The following is an 18,240-nucleotide window of genomic DNA, read 5'->3' as shown; positions in this document are numbered from 1 at the left end:
GGGAGCCTGGCCCTGAGAGGCGGCGGGACGTTCCCGAGCAGCGCACGAGCCGGGGCACACGGGCCCCGGGGCTTGGGGGAAGGTCCCGAGCTACTCCAGCGAGGCCCTCATCCCTGGGACGGAGGCTGTGCTCCCGCGCTGCGTCAGCGCCCGGAACGGAGCTGCGAGCCGCAGTCGGGATGCGAGGACCACCGGCGCCGGGCCAGGGGGCGGGCCCGGCGGGGGGCGCGGCCGCCTCCGCCCCGCCCCGCCCGCCCGCCCCGCCCCGCCCCGGCCGCCTCGGAAACGCGGGGCGAGCGGCACCCGCGAGAGAGGCGGCCGGGCGAGTAGTTCCGCCCCGGGGCCGGAAGTGCGCGCCCCGCTCGCGGCCGCGGCCCCGCCGGCGACATGGTAGCGCCGGTGCTGGAGGTATCCCACGCGTTTTGCTGCCCAAACCGGGTGCGGGGAGCCCTGAGCTGGAGCTCCGGGCCCGGAGGACTCTTGGCCTTCGGCACGTCCTGGTCCGTGGTGCTGTATGACCCTCAGGTGAGAGAAGTGGCCCGACGCCCTGGGTGCGCTCGGGGCCGGCCGTCCACGCTCCTTCCGAGCGGCGGGGAGGCTGTGTGCGGGCAGTGTCCGCCGGGCGCGCGGGACTTACTCGGCCGCTGGCTCGCCTGGCAGCCTGGGGTCACCGGGGCCTGGCCTGGCAGCCCCACGTAACCCCGCCGGAAACACCGCCTCCTCTGCAGCCTTCCCTGGGACCTGTCGTAGTGTTGACCAGTTTGAGTTTTAAAGGATTTGCCCTTCAGGTCTGGATGAAAGCCGTGGTCACAGGGGCTTCCTCATTTCTGTGTTTCCTTCCGAATTATTTAATAGGCTTGTATTGGGTTTCAAAGAAATACCGCTTTTATTTCGGCTTTGGAAATAGACATTTTTTTTCATGTTTATTTATTTTTATTACTATTTGTGTATGTACATATTTTTAGAAGATTTATTTATTTACTTATTTATTTATTCATGATGGACAGAGAGAGAGAGAGAGAGGAGCAGAGACACAGGCAGAGGGAGAAGCAGGCTCCATGCAGGGAGCCCGGCGCGGGACTCGATCCCAGGACCCCAGACAGGATCGCGCCCTGGGCCAAAGGCAGGCGCCAAACCGCTGCGCCACCCAGGGATCCCCTATATATATATATATATATATATATATATATATATATATATATATATATATATATTTTTTTTTATTGGAGCTCGATATGCCAACATATAGCATAACACCCAGTGCTCATCCCGTCCAGTGCGCCCCCCTCAGTGTCCACTCACCCAGTCACCCCAACCCCCCGCCCGGGAATAGACATTTTAAGGAAGGCATCATTGGGGTAAAGGTCAAAGGGTTTCAAAGGGTTTAGGAGTCTTAAGCTTTAGTTATAAGGCAGGACTTGCACATTCCCTGAACTTCATCCATTCAGTTGATTTTTTTTCTTGGTGTTTTACCTAACTTTTCAAGGGACGGTTTTTGCATTCTTCCCAGAGTTGTTGTGATTGCATTCTCATTGTCTAATTTTGGACCATACAGTTAGTGTTGCCTCTCAAAGTGATAGAAAGGAAAATGCCTTGCTGGAAATAGCTATTTGTATTTCTCGTACTGCTTATTAATTTGATTAAAAATCCCATTATTCTCGTAACCTTTTTATACTCAAATTTGTATATGAAATGGTTGTATTCATTTTCCATATTTTTTTTTGAGATTTTATTTGTTTATGAGAGACACACAGAGAGAGAGAGAGAGAGAGAGAGGCAGAGACACAGGCAGAGGGGGAGCAGGCTCCATGCAGGGAGCCTGATGTGGGACTCTATCCCAGGTCTCCAGGATCACACCCCGGGCCAAAGGCAGGGACCAAACCCCTAAGCCACACAGGGATACCCTCATTTTCCGTATCTTGAGCTTACTTGCCATCTCTTTGTTTTACTATTATTGTCATGCATTCTTACTGGCAACTGAAAGCATGAAGACCAAGGGTAAACTTGACCGAATCAAAGGCTGACTCAGCTGGAGAAGCCTGTGGGTCTGCAGCCAATTAATGTATTTGTGGCCATGTTAGGGAATTTTAAGTTACCAAAAAGTATATTGGGCCTAAAAAGTAGTTTGTTTTGTTAAATATTTACTGTTTGGACACTTAATTAATTATTGAAATAAGAGCATGTCAGATGCAAAAATAAAGTTTTGGAGTGATATTCAGCAAATTTTTGAGGACCCTCTATGGGCTAGCCCTGGACTGGTGGTGATGACACAAAGATAAGAGGTAACATATTATTCCTGCCCATCAGGGAATTCTTAACCTGGTGAGAGAGACCGTGAAATACTATAAATTGTTCCACAATTTCAAGTGATTTATGTGTGAAATACACTAGTTTTTTGCACATTTACATGTGCATACTTTTTAGTCAGTCTTGAGAATTTCAGTTGGCATATAAGCAGATAGAAAGCTAGTGTCATTGGCAGTAGAGAAAGGAGTTTAAAGAGGAAGGCACTGTAGTCACAGAGTTAACTTAAGCAGTGCGAGAAGTAAAGAAAGCCCAAGTATGGAGGGATTTTGCTGAAATGAAAGCAGTCTCAGGGGCTGCTGGGAACTTGGCTGTAGGCCTTGAAAGGAGCTGGTACCTGAGGACCTTAGTTATAGCTAGGTAACTTTGTATCATTAGGGCTGAAGGACCTAATACCTGCAAAGTTGAGCCATGAATTTGAATCCAGTAATCATGAATTCCTCTATCGAAGGGTTTTTTGGGTCAATACAGCTCTCGGGTTGGTGTAAGCATGGTAGAAGTAGACCTGTGGGAGCTCACGGAAGAGTTACCTTGTCTAGCCTGGGATGTAGACAAGCTCTCCAGTAGAGAGGATGGAGGTGTTTAACAGGAGCTAGCAGATGAAGACCTGGGAGCTCGTGTGCTAAGAGCACAGGACATAGAGGGGAGTGTGGAGTGGTGGAAAAGGCAGGCACATGTTGGAGTGAATGGAGAGTTATAATTTAAAGTTTATAAATTACGGAAGGTGATTCAGTTTGAAGTAATCCTGAACTTTTTATTAGCATCAAAACCACTGATACCTGACTTTTATTAATTTATTAATTCATCTATGGGATAAATTGTAATTTACTGATGTTTTCTTCTCTAAAGAAAAGAGTTGTTGTTACCAACCTGAATGGTCACACTGCTCGAGTCAATTGCATACAGTGGATTTGTAAACAAGATGGTTGTAAGTATCAATCTGGTTGTTAATGCTGATCTTATTTTCTGATAATGTATGGTTAGTTATTTTTCTTTTCATCACTTGTCTTAATTTAACATTAGCTTATCTGATATGCATTTGGAAGGCAGAAGAAAAATGGTATGCCCAGGGAAACAGCTGACCTGTACTTTATAGAAATTATGAATGACACAGCAGTGCCCAGGATGAGGCAGCCCTGACTATGGCTAGACCCTCTCCATCACCCACAGTTTTTGACCTAAAAGCCTGTAAACAGGGCCTGTGTTGGAGTACGGACTGGGATTCAGAGGATTTGGCTTGAGATCTATCTCTGCCACATACCAGCTATTGCTTTTTTAGGCGGGACATTGCATCCCTGTTCACCCTAGTTTACACCATAGTAGTACCTAAAAAATAAATGCTTAGACTTGATCAGGTGACCTTAGAGGTTTGCAACACTTGAGAAGTCAAAATTATTTTCAGAGTAATAGAAGTTACTCAAAGCTTTCATTCTCATCCTGTCTCAAGTATATGGTGGCATACTGCAACAGATTTATTTATTTATTTATTGAAAAGATTTTATTTATTTATTTATTCATTCATTCATTCATTCATCATTCATGATAGACATAGAGAGAGGGGCAGAGATACAGGCAGAGGGAGAAGCAGGCTCCATGCCAGGAGCCTGATGCGGGACTCAATCCTGGGACTCCAGGATCAATGCCCTGGGTCAAAGGCAGGCGCTAAACTGCTGAGCCACCCAGGGATCCCCCTGCAACAAATTTAATACAGAAGCAGATATGAAAATCCAGTTGTATTCTAATAAAAACAGATATTAAACATATTTGCAGAAATATAAAATAGTGCCTCTCTTTTCATTTTTTATTTTGGAAAATATAGAGATTCCCTCCATCACTCCCTGCAGATGTTTTTTTATGTTAGCGTGATGGAGTTCATCATCATTTTTATTTTTATTATTTTATTTTATTTTATTTTATTTTTAATTTTTATTTATGATAGTCACACAGAGAGAGAGAGAGGCAGAGACATAGGCAGAGGGAGAAGCAGGCTCCATGCACTGGGAGCCCGACGTGGGATTCGATCCCGGGTCTCCAAGATCACGCCCTGGGCCAAAGGCAGGCACTAAACCACTACGCCACCCAGGGATCCCTCATCATCATTTTTAATAAACTAATAAAGTAATTTTCAAATTTCTGGTTTATTTTCTAATGTGGTTGATATTGGTGCATTTTAAATAAACTAATAAAGTAATTTTCAAATTTCTGGTTTATTTTCTAATGTGGTTGATATTGGTGCATATAGTCCATATAAAGAAAAGTTTTTTGGGTTCTCAAAAAATTTTAAGGGTGTAAAGGAATATTGATACCAGAAAATTTGAGAATTACTGGACTAGATTATCTCTAGGCCTCTTTTATCTCTAAGATTCTGTGACTAAAGAGTTTTTAATTATCATTTTGGTTTTAAAATGGTGCTTCTGAAATCCTATGGAATTTCCTCAAACATCATGTATACACACACACCCCTGTGGTATTCTTATGGACTCTGAATTAATTTTATTTTCCATAAACTTTTATTGAGAGCATTCTGAGCCATGTGCAAATGTAGAATTTCCTGAACGAGTAAGACTTTGCCGTAACTTTATCTGTTTAATGTATCTTAACATTAAAAAAAAATTTAGCAAGCTACTTACTCCAGTTGGTAATGCAAGATTAGTCACATTAGGTCAGTAAAAATCATTAAATAGTAGAAAGAGTGGCTGTTGGTGCAGATATTAAAGCACAATGGTAATTATATTAATTGCCACCAAATGACATCAAAGACTCCTTGAATTTCAGTATAGGGATTTATTATAAAATATTAATTTGGGCTTGTGTGTTTTATCTTCCCTTTAAAAGTGAGGTTACATAAAATGAATTGCTTGTGTTTCACTGTAATCTGTAAGTATTATATTTGATTTCCTCTAAGATGAAGGCTGTATCACCAAATAATTAACATTTTTTTCTAACCCAAGTATTAGTGACATATAAAATTTTAATGATACCATTTTATATTTTCAGGGGTGCCTGGTTGGCTCAGCCAGTAGAGCATGTGACTCTTGATCTCAGGGTTGTGAGATCAAGTCCCATGTTGGTTGTGGAGCCTACTTAAAAATAAAAAAATAAAAAATACCATATCTTTTTTTTTTTAAGATTTTGTTTATTTATTCATAGAGACACACACACACACACACACACACACACACAGAGAGAGAGAGAGAGAGAGAGAGGCAGAGACACAGGCAGAGAGAGAAGCAGGCTCCACACAGGAAGCCTGACGTGGGACTCAGTCTCCGTATAACACCCCAGGCTGCAGGCGGCACTAAACCGCTGCACCATTGGGGCTGCCCTGTATCATTTTTTTTAAGGATTTTTTTATTTATTCATGAAAGACACAGCGAGAAAGACAGAGACATAGAGGGAGAAGCAGGCTCCCTGCAGGTAGTCTGATGTGAGACTCAATCTCAGAACCCTGGGATCACGACTTAAGACAAAGGCAGACAGTCAACCACTGAGCTACCTAGGTGCCCCACCGTTTCATATTTTTAAACTGATTTTTAACACATTACTTTTCTCTACCTTATAGTAATTCCCCAAATCATGTAGTTAAATGGCTTATTTTCTGTGATGTATGAAGAGATGAAAGCCCAGAATCACAGCTGGCTGGCAGTAGAATTAGGACATGAACCTGGGACTTCTGACTACAAATCTAATATCCTTTAGACAATCCCCCAACTGCTTCCCCTAAGTATCTAGCACATAGGCCAGAAGAAACAAACCAATGGAAAATAAAAATCAAAATTCTATTTGATTATTTCTTCCCCTTTTGGTTGTTGCTTCTTCTGTTATCAACAAGAAGTTGTAAGTGGTTAAAATAGCTACTTTAAAATATTTGTCTTATTTCAAAAATAGGTCATTTACTTGGTAGCAGCAGCTGACTATAACGTCTTATATGTTATTCCTGCCAAAAGTGTTTAGACTGAATCTTACATGAGGAAACAATCAGATATATTCATGGAGGGTCATTCTTCAAAACAACTGGCTAAGACTTCTCATTGTTGCAAAAAGGGGGGACTGGGAAACTATTCTAGATTACAGGAGACTAAGAAGATATGACAACTAAATACTGTGTGGTCCCTAGATTCAGAATTTTATTTTTATTTTTAAATATTTATTTATTCATGAGAGAGAGAGAGAGAGAGGCAGAGACATAGGCAGAGGAGAAGCAGGCTCCCTGCAGGAGCCTGATGTGGGACTCGATCTCGCAACTCCAGGATCACGCCCTGTGCTGAAGGCAGAAGCTCAACTACTGAGCCACCCAGGCTTCCCTAGATTCAGAATTTTAAAAAGTTATAAAAGACGGTACTGGAACCACTTGGGGCAATTTTAGTATAGACTGTATGTCACATTAATGATACTGTATCAACGGTTAAAACTGTTGAATATAATAATTGTATTGCAGGAATGTAGGGCAATGTTCCAAATCTAGTAAGATAGATGATAAAGTTTTTGAGAGTCAGGGGTCTTGATATCTGCAATTTATTTTTATTTATTTATTTAATTTTAAAAAATATTTTATTTATTTATGAGAGACACAGAGAGAGAGGCAGAGATGTAGACAGAGGGAGAAGCAGGCTTCATGCAGGGAGCCTTATGTGAGACTTGATCCTGGAACTCCAGGAACATGCCCTGAGCCGAAGGCAGACCCTTAACCGCTGAGCCACCAGGCATCTCTGCAATTTATTTTTAAATGGTTTGTCATAAACAAAGAGGTCCATGTATATTTATATATGTGTGTGTATATATATATATATATGGATAAAGATGTTACATAAATGTGGCAAAATGTGAACAGTGGTGAGTCTAGATAAAGGGCGTATGAGTTTTCTTGTATCTTTTCTGTAGCTTTGAAAATTTTCAAGATAGCTAGGAAAAAAATATTTATGGAAATATAATTTTTTCTAGCTCCTTCTACTGAATTAGTTTCTGGAGGATCTGATAATCAAGTGATTCACTGGGAAATAGAGAATAATCAGGTGAGTAGACATGTTTATAGTTATAAGAAATGACTTATATCTGCTTTTATTTTTCAGCTCTTTTCCTTATAGCTACTGTGTTCTTTTATGAAGTTGCTTCATTTTTATCAGTAATCCAGATCCTATATTTTCTATACTTCACATGCCCTGTGTCTTTCCTCTAAATTTTCTCTTGTATTCATATGACTGTTAATCATTTCTGTTAAATTCCCATCATTTTGGAATAGTTTTCAGACTGCACTTACAGGGGCTGTTCTGTTTTCAGTGATAGCAAAAATTAATACTGCCAATGTTCATAGGACAGCTGTTACCATGTGGATTATAGCTTTACATAATTCTGAGTAATGTTATGATATGCAGTGCTGAGTATGGATGGATCTCTATTGATGAACACTAGGTCATTTCTAGTTGTAAGCAAAGATTAAAAGCATGTTAGACATTTGGACATCTGTCGTGCAGAAGATGAAGATGAGATAGAATCCTGTTTATAATTCATGTACATGGTTTTGAAGGCAAAACATACTTAAATAGCTAAAGTACAAGGGTAGCTCCATGAATATGTGCTCTGAATTGCTGTACCACAACCATGGTGCTGAGTGCAGTAGAGTTTTTTTTTTTTTTTAAAGATTTTATTTATTTATTCATGAGAAAGAGAGAGAGAGTCAGAGACACAGACAGAGGGAGAAGCAGGCTCCATGCAGGGAGCCTGATGGCGGGACTTGATCCCGGGACTCCAGGGCCACTCCCTGGGCTGAAGGCAGGCGCCAAATGGCTGAGCCACCCAGGGATCCCAGTGCAGTGGAGTTTTAAGAAGTGGCCTTTGAGTTGGGTCTTAAAGTGTGGGATAATTTCCTTGGGAGGAATTTAAGGGGCTAGAAGTCCTGGTAGGAAGACTGGCATAAATAACAAAGCTCAGGTGATAAAGGAGATTGCATGCTCAGAAGTATCCAGTCTTAACCAAGCCTAAGATGTCTTTAGGACAGGATTCTCTAAAGTTTATTCAGAGAATTATTCATCTTTCAAGAAGTTAACATGAAAAAAGGAGTCTGGCAAATCAAGGTTGGGAAATACTTTTGGTATATATACCTAAGGTATAAATCCTATACCTTTTTTAGAGAGTCCCAGCGTACCATGAGTATAGTGAAAACCCTGCAGAGTTCTGACATGGACGAATGTATCTTCGTTTAACTAGATTTGCCATACTTCTTTCAAATCTGAACTTTTTATTTTTTCTTTTAATCTCTTAGCATTCTTTGTAACTCTGAATGACATAGTTTTGGAAACGTTCCTAGGCAATTCATTGTAGGCAGTAAAGTACAATAGAAGATCGTGTGGGAATGTGAATATCATCTTTTAAGAGTTTGCTTTATTAGCAGGCATTTGGTAGTCATTGATGATTTCTAAGCAGAAGAATATGAATGTCAAAGAAGACTAATCTGACAGCAGTGTGCCAAATTAAAGTAGGAAAAAATATGAAGAAAGTGGTGGGATGCGTTTTTGAAGGGAAGATGATTTTGACATTGACTAGTTATCAAAGGGGTAGGAGCTGGTATCAGGGGAGTGAGTAATTAAAAATAGTGGGATTCTGTTTTCAGGCCCTGGAAGAAAGGTGCTTCTACAAAGAAAAAATAGGGAAGTAGGAAGGAAGATGTGGAATTTACTTGTAGACATGTCACTTGAATTACTGGCCAGATATCCAGATTTGTCCTCAGAAGGAGAGGACAGGTGTGGAGGTGGCGATTTTGGAAGCACCTAGACTTGAAATAAGAGCAGAGAGGGGTGTAGCAAACTTAACTCCTGTTTGGATTGATCTTGGCAGAGGAATCCAAAGATTGATTTGAGCACTCATTTTTGAGATTTTTGAGGTGATACTTGCAAAACTCTTTCCTCAGTGTTGCCTTATACTTCTGTCAATAGAGAGGACTGTACTTGAGCAAGTATCTGATGGCAGACAGCAAACTTAGAAGCCAGAAGAGAATGTGAGGCCAGATAGGGTAGAGGACAGCAGGAGGGTTAAACTCCTAAAAGGGGATGAATGAAATAAGAGGATTTAGGGGGAAAGGTCCACACATGGAAACCTTAAGAGGCTTACAGGTTCCTTTTCATATGCATTTCCATGTATACAGGTGCTCAACACACTTTGACTTCTGATAAAAGGAAATAATCCTAATCTAGTATAATGAGAGATTTGCACCTCCAGTGATTAAGTATTGTTTATTAACAAGCTGGTGCACTTGAGAGGTTTCTTTTGTTTTTCAAATTATCTGATGCTAGACATATAATCCTGCTTAAAAATGTAAACTGAGTAATTTCAAAAGGTTTAATTTTTTAGGGAATAATGATATAGACTCATGTAAAAAAGGTTTAAATACAGAAAAGTATAAAAAAGGAAAACTGATTATGAAACCTCAACAGAATTAATAACATTCTAATGACCATTATTCTAGGTGTCTATTTTGTGTGTATAATTATACATAAAAGAGATTATACTGGGGATCCCTGGGTGGCTCAGCAGTTTAGTGCCTGCCTTTGGCCCAGGGTGTGATCCTGGAGTCCCGGGATTGAGTCCCGCGATTGAGTCCCGCATCGGGCTCCTGGCATGGAGCCTGCTTCTCCCTCTGCCTGTGTCTCTGCCCCCCCCCCTTTCTCTATCATGAGTAAAAAAAAAAAAATCTTTAAAAGAGATTATACTGTACTTGAGTTTTTAAAAATGAGTTTTTAAAGAAGCCCAAGGTCAATGATTATACTAAGTTAACGTACAGATCCTAATACATAACTATTAATCATCTTCTTGAGTGCCAGAGTTTTGCTTAATTCAGAAAACAACTGAGCAGGAGTTGAAGGGGCTTCTCTATTTCAGTAGACAGCAGATTATAGAAGACATCTCACACATTTCGAACTCTAAAAAGTATACCTAAAATAGCAGAAATGATAGCACAGGGAATAATCTTGCATGGCAGGCAGGTAGATGGGATTTCCTAGTTCCATTTGTGATTTTTTTCATGTTCTCGCTGTACTGGATTCAGGCAAGTATCATGAGTGTATGCTAAAAGTACTTGGTAAAAGTTAGATGGAGAATAGAATATCCAATTCCAAAGTATGATCTCACATAGTATCACCAAAAAAATTAACTTCACAGTGAAAAAACCTGGCAGACACTACCTCTACTACAATACCAAAGTTAACATCACTAAAATTGGGACTGAGTGACATAAATGTATTGTCTAATGTAATGCTAGTGGATAGAAATGATGTCAAAATGTATAACCAGAATATAATATCATTAGGAAATATCACATTACAAAAGAAGGAACACTCCACAAAGCTAGCTGTAGTCTTCAAAAATATCCATGTTGTGATTCTTTCTCTGTTATCTTTTTTATTGGCTACAGTGTATGCCTATGATAATTTAACCCATTCCTTTTAGAAATTTTAAGTTGATTGGAATTTTTCACTATTATAGAGTGTGGATGAATGTCTTTCTGCATTTGTCTTTTATTATTTGTTACACTAATGTAGGTAGCATCTCAGAGTAGTTTTTTTTTTTTTTTTTTTTTAAGATTTTATTTATTCATGAGAGACAGAGAGGCAGAGACACAGGCAGAGGGAGAAGCAGGCTCCATGCAGGGAACCTGACATGGGACTTGATCCCCGGTCTCACGGATCACGCCCTGGGCTGAAGGCGGCACTAAACCGCTGGGTCACTGGGGCTGCCCTCAGAGTAGATTCTTAGATGGGAAACTGCTGTGTCAAAGACTGTGTAGGTCTATGTGTCCTTACTGTGGTCAGACCATCTCTGAAGTTTACATTCTCTTCAACTTGAAAGAATGTATTTCTGTGTCAGGCATTTTAACTGTACCTTTAATTCTGTGATTTTAGTTGAATAAAGATGGAACTCTTAATTCCTTTTTTATCACATATTTTTGTCAATTCTTTCTGATACAGCTTTTAAAAGCTATCCATCTTCAAGGCCATGAAGGACCTGTTTATGCAGTGCATGCTCTTTACCAGAGGAGGGCATCAGATGTTGAATTACATACATTGATAGTTTCTGCAGCTTCCGATTCTACCGTTCGAATATGGTCTATAAAGGGTTCAGAAGGTAGGTTTAGAGACATTATAATCCAAACGAAGTAGTAATTGTCAAATGAATGACAGAAGAACACACATACCATTTTCAAGTGTTTTAAGTCCTTTTGTTCTCTGTAATGTTGTTAAAAGCTGATCATATAGTGGTGAACATTAAGGAGGGCATGTGATGTAATGAGTGCTGGGTATTATATAAGACTGATGAATCACTGACCTCTACCTCTGAAACCAGTAATATGTTAATTAATTGAATTTAAATACATTTTTTTAAAGTTGATCATTTAAATTGACATGGTCACTGGGGTCCCAGGATTGACCTCTCTCATCCTATCCTGCACCCAGGGCTGCAATGATGCTACTCTACCTTTTCAGGTAGATAAGCTCAGAGTTAGTTGTTAATGATTTTTTTTTATTATTTCTTAGTAATGTGCCTTCAGACCTTGAACTTTGGAAATGGATTCACTCTGGCCCTCTCTTTATCTTATTTGCCTAATACTAATGGTGAGTACCCTGCTGAATACACATTAAAACAGTATATTTTTATCTCCATACAAGCAGAACCTAAAAGAAACATTGGGTCTTAATTTCTTATCTAAGTGTTCATGAAACAAGTTGAAACATGGGTAATATACTTTTTTAAAGAATTAAAGTATAGTTGACAAAATTTTAACGTTAGTTTCAGGTATACACCTGAAACAGTGATTTTACTACTATGTACCTTATGCTATGACTAGAAGTTTACTTTGGTTTTCAATATTCAAATGATCTTTGTTCATAAAATTAAGGGAAGCTGCTAAGAATTTTGATAACTGTTGAAAATTTAAGTCACTTAATATGTACTTGGTATTGATACTGTTATCTATCAAATATCAACATTTATAGGTCTTATTTGGGGAAATTAACTCTCTGAAGGTGAAGGTCTAGGATAAGTTGAAAAAATACTGAAGATGGACCCTATGAATCTGTGAAGATGAGAGCCTTTTCACATCTTGCGTAATGACTATTTGCCTGAGACCACTTAAAATTTCCCAATAGGAAACTTTCCCTTTTACTCTGAAACCCATCTGTCTGTACCTTTGATTATCCTCCACAAAGTTTATGGCCTGTGAGTCGGTCCATCTCTACCATCTCAGTTGCCTGGAGAACATAGCTAGCGCAGAAAGGCAGGCCTGGAAACTGCCAGCCTCTGGTGCCCTCTGTAGCAGGAACTGCTACTCTGCGGTTTCATGTGATGCTCCCATTTTGTGTGAGGGCTTCCCAGTAGGAGGAATTCACACATTCTGGCTTTATAACATAGAATTTAGTTTTCTTCCCATCCACGCTGAAGTCATGTGACTGGAGTTTGTTTTTTGCTTGATTTAAACTGAGAAAATCTTTGAAAAACACACTTATATTTACATTTACTTAGAAGAAGTCATTTTATCTGCTGTCCTTTGGTAAAATGAATTAATTTTTTATAGCCTCATCTTTCATAGCATTTTAACCATGTGCTTTTTTTTTTTAACAAATTGAGGTATAAGTGATATATTAGTTTTAAGTGTACAACATGATTCAATCTTTTTATATGTTGAGAAATGAATGTCAGTACAGTAAGTGATTAACGTCCCTGACCATACATAGTTACAGAATTTTTTTCCTTGTGATGAGAACTTTTAAGATCTACTCTTTTAGCAACTTTATTTTTTTTATTTTTTTATTCTTAGCAACTTTAAATTGCATAATAATTACATGCCCTTAATTACAATGCCCTTTTACTTTGTTCTCTACATGCTTTATGAATTTGGTTTTACTGTTGAATTCTCAAACAAAATGTAAGGTGCTTCAAGTAACAAACATACCCTTAAGTTTTTGTGCATTAGCTGTGATGCTAGGCTCATAGCTCTTATATTTTCTTACTCAGTTGGGCTAACAACTTTTTGGATTAATCTTCTGGTTGGCTTGATGAAATGCTCCCAACTTGCTTCTTGTGTTTCTCTTTTCACCACTAATTCTATCATAAATGACACATGATGGAGGAAAGGACTCTCGGTTAATTAGTAGTCATTCTTTGCCAAGGAACCATTTAATAGAACATTTTAGAGTGTTCATTTTATTCTTATTGACATTTATTGAGGACTTTCAATTTATTTGTTCAGGGTGTGGAAAATAGAAGCCTGCATTCTTTACTGGGTAAAGAAAATTGGTGATAATAACATGTGATGGAACATTTACAGTAAAGCTTTTTTATTCTTCCAGTACCAATATTAGCATGTGGTGATGATGACTGCAAGATTCACTTATTCGTTCAACAAAATGACCAGGTAATTAATGATTTCATTAAGATACTAGAATTAATGTTCTGCTTAATCATACATCTTAAAACAGACTATTTCCAGATTGTAGAATTTTAGGGTTGTTCTAATCTAAACCAAAATAATCCAATAGGAGAATCTTTTTTGACAGTCCTCTCTTAAGACAGCTTTACACTGTGAACACCCAAGTAAGTGCTGCCTTGGCCATGTGGTCCAGAGTTGTTAGGTGAGAAACAGGTCATTGGATGGGGGAAGGACAGGAGGAAGATGTGGGGTAGTAGATTTTCGTTTTCTTTTTTCTTTTTCTGTAAATTTTATTTTTTTATTTTATTTTTAAAAAAAAATTTTTTTTTTAATTTATTTACGATAGTCATACAGAGAGAGAGAGAGAGGCAGAGACACAGGCAGAGGGAGAAGCAGGCTCCATGCACCGGGAGCCTGACGTGGGATTCGATCCCGGGTCTCCAGGATCGCGCCCTGGGCCAAAGGCAGGCGCCAAACCGCTGCGCCACCCAGGGATCCCTTTTTCTGTAAATTTTAAATAAAGTATAACTTATGGTGAAATTCCCCTGGCGGTGTTTATTTGTTGTTCTGAGCTTTACCTATACATTGAGTGGTTAAATTAGAGGAGGGAAGTTGCAGAAAAGAGATTAACTTCAGGCTTATTTATTTAATAATGGAAATACCTGTTTCTTTGCATTCTATAAGAAAGTTTACAATGGTTGTGAATGTCCAGCCAACCAACTTTTTTCTATAGGACAGCGCATGTCAGTTTATCTGGAAAACATTTAGAGTATTTAAGGTCTATAGATACTATCTTATCTACCTGGATGAGTTAAATGATTATGAGATTTTTTTCATTCCCAAGTGAGACCTCTATCTTCTATCTGATCAGATAGTGTTCCCAGTTTAAAAACAAAAAAAAACATTAGGTGTGTTAGGACTGGCTGTGATCCCAAATGAAATCACTGATATACATGAAAATACTAAATTCTCACTTCAAGCCTGATGATTTTTGTTATCTTACTAGTTTCAGAAAGTGCTTTTTCTCTGTGGACATGAGGATTGGATAAGAGGCGTGGAATGGGCAACCTTTGGTCAGTATGAAATCTTGCTGAAGTACATATGATGGGGCAAGTGTGTGGATCTTTCAGAAAAGGAGCTTCTTACGTTTCATTTAATGTTTTCTTTTTACACGATATTTTTCTATTGTCCCTATTAGAAGATACTTACCCCTTTGTTATCTATTAATTGGGGTGATAGAGGGTGAAATTAATTGATGTTTTAAACAGGACACTAGCTGACTATTACCCATGCAGACATTTCTTGAGTTCTTTGTAGAATCTTACGGACTGTATAAGAATGCTGCATGTTGTAACCATTTATTAGCATTGTATGTATATTTGCTAATGTTACTAAAAAGATTATAGGTCAAATGAACGAAGAGTAGGGAAGCAAAGTCTCAGTTTTTCAGGAAATCTAGAGATCACCATATTGTGCAGGAGAAAAATCTTATAACTAAATTTAAGAATATAATGTTTAAAAATACATAACATTTGTTGTTTTATTAGGTAGAGATCTTTTCCTAGCAAGCTGTTCACAAGATTGCCTGATACGAATATGGAAGCTGTATATAAAGTCGACATCTTTAGAAACTCAAGATGATGATAATATAAAACTGAAGGAAAATACTTTTACAATAGAAGATGGAAGTGAGTAATAATGAAAATATTTAATGTAACAGCTTCCTAGCTCATTCATCTGTTTCACTACACACCTGTGTGAAGGTTATTCTTTCAGAAGTATCAGATCCCTACCTGAAACTGATACTATACATTTTAAATTTTTATTTTTATTTTTTATTTTTTCATTCATCAAAAAAAAATGTTATTCAAGCTCCCAAAACTAATTTGTGGAGTTAATTTGGGTTTGAATTGAAGAGCAAGGCCAAGTTAAATATGAAAACCAAGTTTTCATTTGGTGAAGCTGAAATCCGTGTACACATTCTAATCAAAGACCAGTCCCGCGTAGGATTTTTCAGGTGTTTAAGAGCCTACCAAGCCAAACCCTTTGCTGCCTTTGCTGCTTTGGCTTTGCTTTTCCCCTTCCCTTTTTCTTGCTTTACCTTCAGCCTTTTCCTTTGCCTTTGGTTCATCTATATGGGATACTGTCCATGCTGGTTTAGAAGGCTCTTTTTGTTTCTCTTAATTTCAGTTTATTTTCATGTCATCTTTTTTCATCTTGTACTACACACTGAATTTGCTCTTGACAATGTTTGGGTACCACCACAGTTGCTATCTCTTGAACATCTTTCATTAAAACATCACTATCTATTTTAAGAATACTTTTTTAAGTTTGCTGAGTTCCTTTGGGGCATTCTTTTTTCTCTTTTCCGCATGCATCTTCCTTTTCCACTTACTCCGTAAGCTTTTAGCCATATGTTACCTGGAAAGTGGGAAACTTGGAGACCAGACACCGCACACACAGCCACGCTGACCAGAAGCCACTGTCTGTACATTTTTTTTAAAAAAAGGTTTTATTTGAGGATTTATTTTTCATATATGAGATTTATTTTTCTTCCTAACCATATTAGTAAGATTTTTAAAAATTGCTGAAAATGTTTAATATTTTCTTAGTAAATTAATTTATAAAATGATGCCAAATTTTCAGCATTAGCATAGGAAGATCTAAAGGAATAAAGAGAATTATCTATACCTTTACTGAATAAGAGACATGCCAAAGCACTATACTTCAGTGGTTATATGTAATTCTGATTTTCTTACTGTCTGGAGTCAGAACAGTCCCCCTGCATGATATATCCTGCTGGAATGTTGTATTTGAAGGAAATATTTTTTAGTGTTCAACTAAATTATAAAGTTAGCCCTCAGTGAGCATTGTTTACCTAGGAATACTCTTCTTTGTTATTACTCTATTTTTTAAAGCCCATTAGGGTTGGGATTTTGTAGCATCGTTTTATGGGGAGAACCAAAAAATCCTAATCAGTGTGTTATGAGTAGCTAGCTAATCCCAAGTAGGAAATTTTTGTGATATTTTTATCAATTATTTTATTTGAAAAGTCACAAAACTGATTTGACTTCCTCTATTTCTGTATTTAAGCTAAGTTTCTTAAAAATAGTATTAGGTTATTACACATTGATAGTGTGGAGAGCAAGGAAAGCTGACATGTCTGGTTTTGCTTTTTAATTGCAATGTAAGAGTAGTTGTTCCTGAACACTTTTAAAATTGAACATATTCCTTAGCATGTATTTATGATTAGATAGAAAAACTTGAGAGAAAAATTTATATGTCTTTAGAACTTTTTTCTTTGTAATTTTGAACAGTGGATGAAATTAATTTATTTTTTGTTGAATCTAAATCATGTTCAGATTTTTGAAGGAGGGTATGTAATTGTACAATTTGGTTTTAAAAATTCTTTTTAGAAGGGCTTTGAGAAAAGAAAATGTCATTGTTTTTGTTATAGGTGTTAAAATAGCGTTTGCAATTACTCTGGAGACTGTACTGGCTGGTCATGAAAACTGGGTAAATGCAGTTCATTGGCAGCCTTCGTTCTACAAAGGTAGGGGAAAAACCATATACATATCTCTCATTTCAGGTAAATCTCATGTACAGAATGAAGTGGTGGCTTTTTACTCCCCCCCCCCCGCCCCCCGCCCCCAGTGTGATTAAAAATCTCAAATGAGGAGCCTGGCTGACTCAGTCAGTAGAGCATGCAATTCTTGATCTTGAGGTTGTAAGTTTGGGCCCCATGCTGAGTGTAGAAGTTACTTAAAATCTTAAAAAAAAAAAAATTAAAAAAAAATCTGAAATACATTTTTTTTTAAAGATTTTATTTATTCATGAGAGACACACAGAGAGAGCGAGAGAGAGAGGCAGAGACATAGGCAGAGGGAGAAGCAGGCTCCATGCAGGGAGCCTGATGTGGGACTCGATCCCAGGACTCCAGGACCACGCCCTGGGCTGAAGGCAGGCGCTAAACTGCTGAGCCATCTAGGGATTCCCTGAACTACATTTTTAAGTTGGCAAAGTATAAAACTGCAGCTGTTGGACATGTTCTGCTGGACACTCAATTCCGTTGAAACTTAAACTCCTGAGTGGGAGAAGTGTGAATGCTGCCCTGATGCTGAAACCACCACTCCCATTTTAAGTCTCTTAAAACTTTTCATCTAGTCATTATGGGATATTAAGAGAAATTGGCTTTTTTTTTTTTTTTTTTGAGAAATTGACTTTTAAGCCAACTTCCAACTTCACTGGAACCTTTGTCCCTGGAAATATAAAACTTGGCATAATACTGGGGTACATATATGAAAAGATAAGACTCTCTGTCCCTTTCTTTTGCCCTCAATCTCCATTTGTGAAGTGATGTTTGCATACTGAAGCTGGCGCTGTGGTGTAGAGCTGAATAAACCATAAGCCTCACATTCTTCCCCCAGCTTATTCCCCAAGACAAGAATAGAAAATATGAATAACGAATATGAATGTAATCACCATTCAATTGCTATTAATATTGTTATATTAGTATTGCC

At 38.5% G+C, this 18,240-nt stretch overlaps 1 protein-coding gene and 1 pseudogene across 2 annotated transcripts in view; one reads left to right on the top strand and one right to left on the bottom strand.

Moving 5' to 3' along the window:
- The first annotated feature begins 303 nt into the window (after window positions 1-303).
- ELP2 (elongator acetyltransferase complex subunit 2) overlaps window positions 304-18,240 on the top strand; it is a 49,052-nt gene continuing 31,115 nt past the window's right edge. For both annotated transcript variants that reach the window (XM_055324200.1, XM_055324199.1), the window contains exons 1-9: window positions 304-525; window positions 3,154-3,232; window positions 7,246-7,316; window positions 11,262-11,418; window positions 11,829-11,906; window positions 13,641-13,705; window positions 14,727-14,793; window positions 15,268-15,408; window positions 17,178-17,273. In XM_055324200.1, the coding sequence (XP_055180175.1) occupies window positions 388-525; window positions 3,154-3,232; window positions 7,246-7,316; window positions 11,262-11,418; window positions 11,829-11,906; window positions 13,641-13,705; window positions 14,727-14,793; window positions 15,268-15,408; window positions 17,178-17,273 (892 nt within the window). In that variant the 5' untranslated portion in view covers window positions 304-387. The remainder of the gene's footprint in view (window positions 526-3,153; window positions 3,233-7,245; window positions 7,317-11,261; window positions 11,419-11,828; window positions 11,907-13,640; window positions 13,706-14,726; window positions 14,794-15,267; window positions 15,409-17,177; window positions 17,274-18,240) is intronic.
- LOC129508915 (protein LLP homolog) lies at window positions 15,750-16,134 on the bottom strand (annotated as a pseudogene).

This window comes from Nyctereutes procyonoides, unplaced genomic scaffold, assembly GCF_905146905.1.
Source record: "Nyctereutes procyonoides isolate TBG_1078 unplaced genomic scaffold, NYPRO_anot_genome, whole genome shotgun sequence".
NCBI classification, from domain to species: domain Eukaryota; kingdom Metazoa; phylum Chordata; class Mammalia; order Carnivora; family Canidae; genus Nyctereutes; species Nyctereutes procyonoides.
Note: the sequence above shows the minus strand (reverse complement) of the source record. Positions and strands in the feature narration are given on the sequence as shown.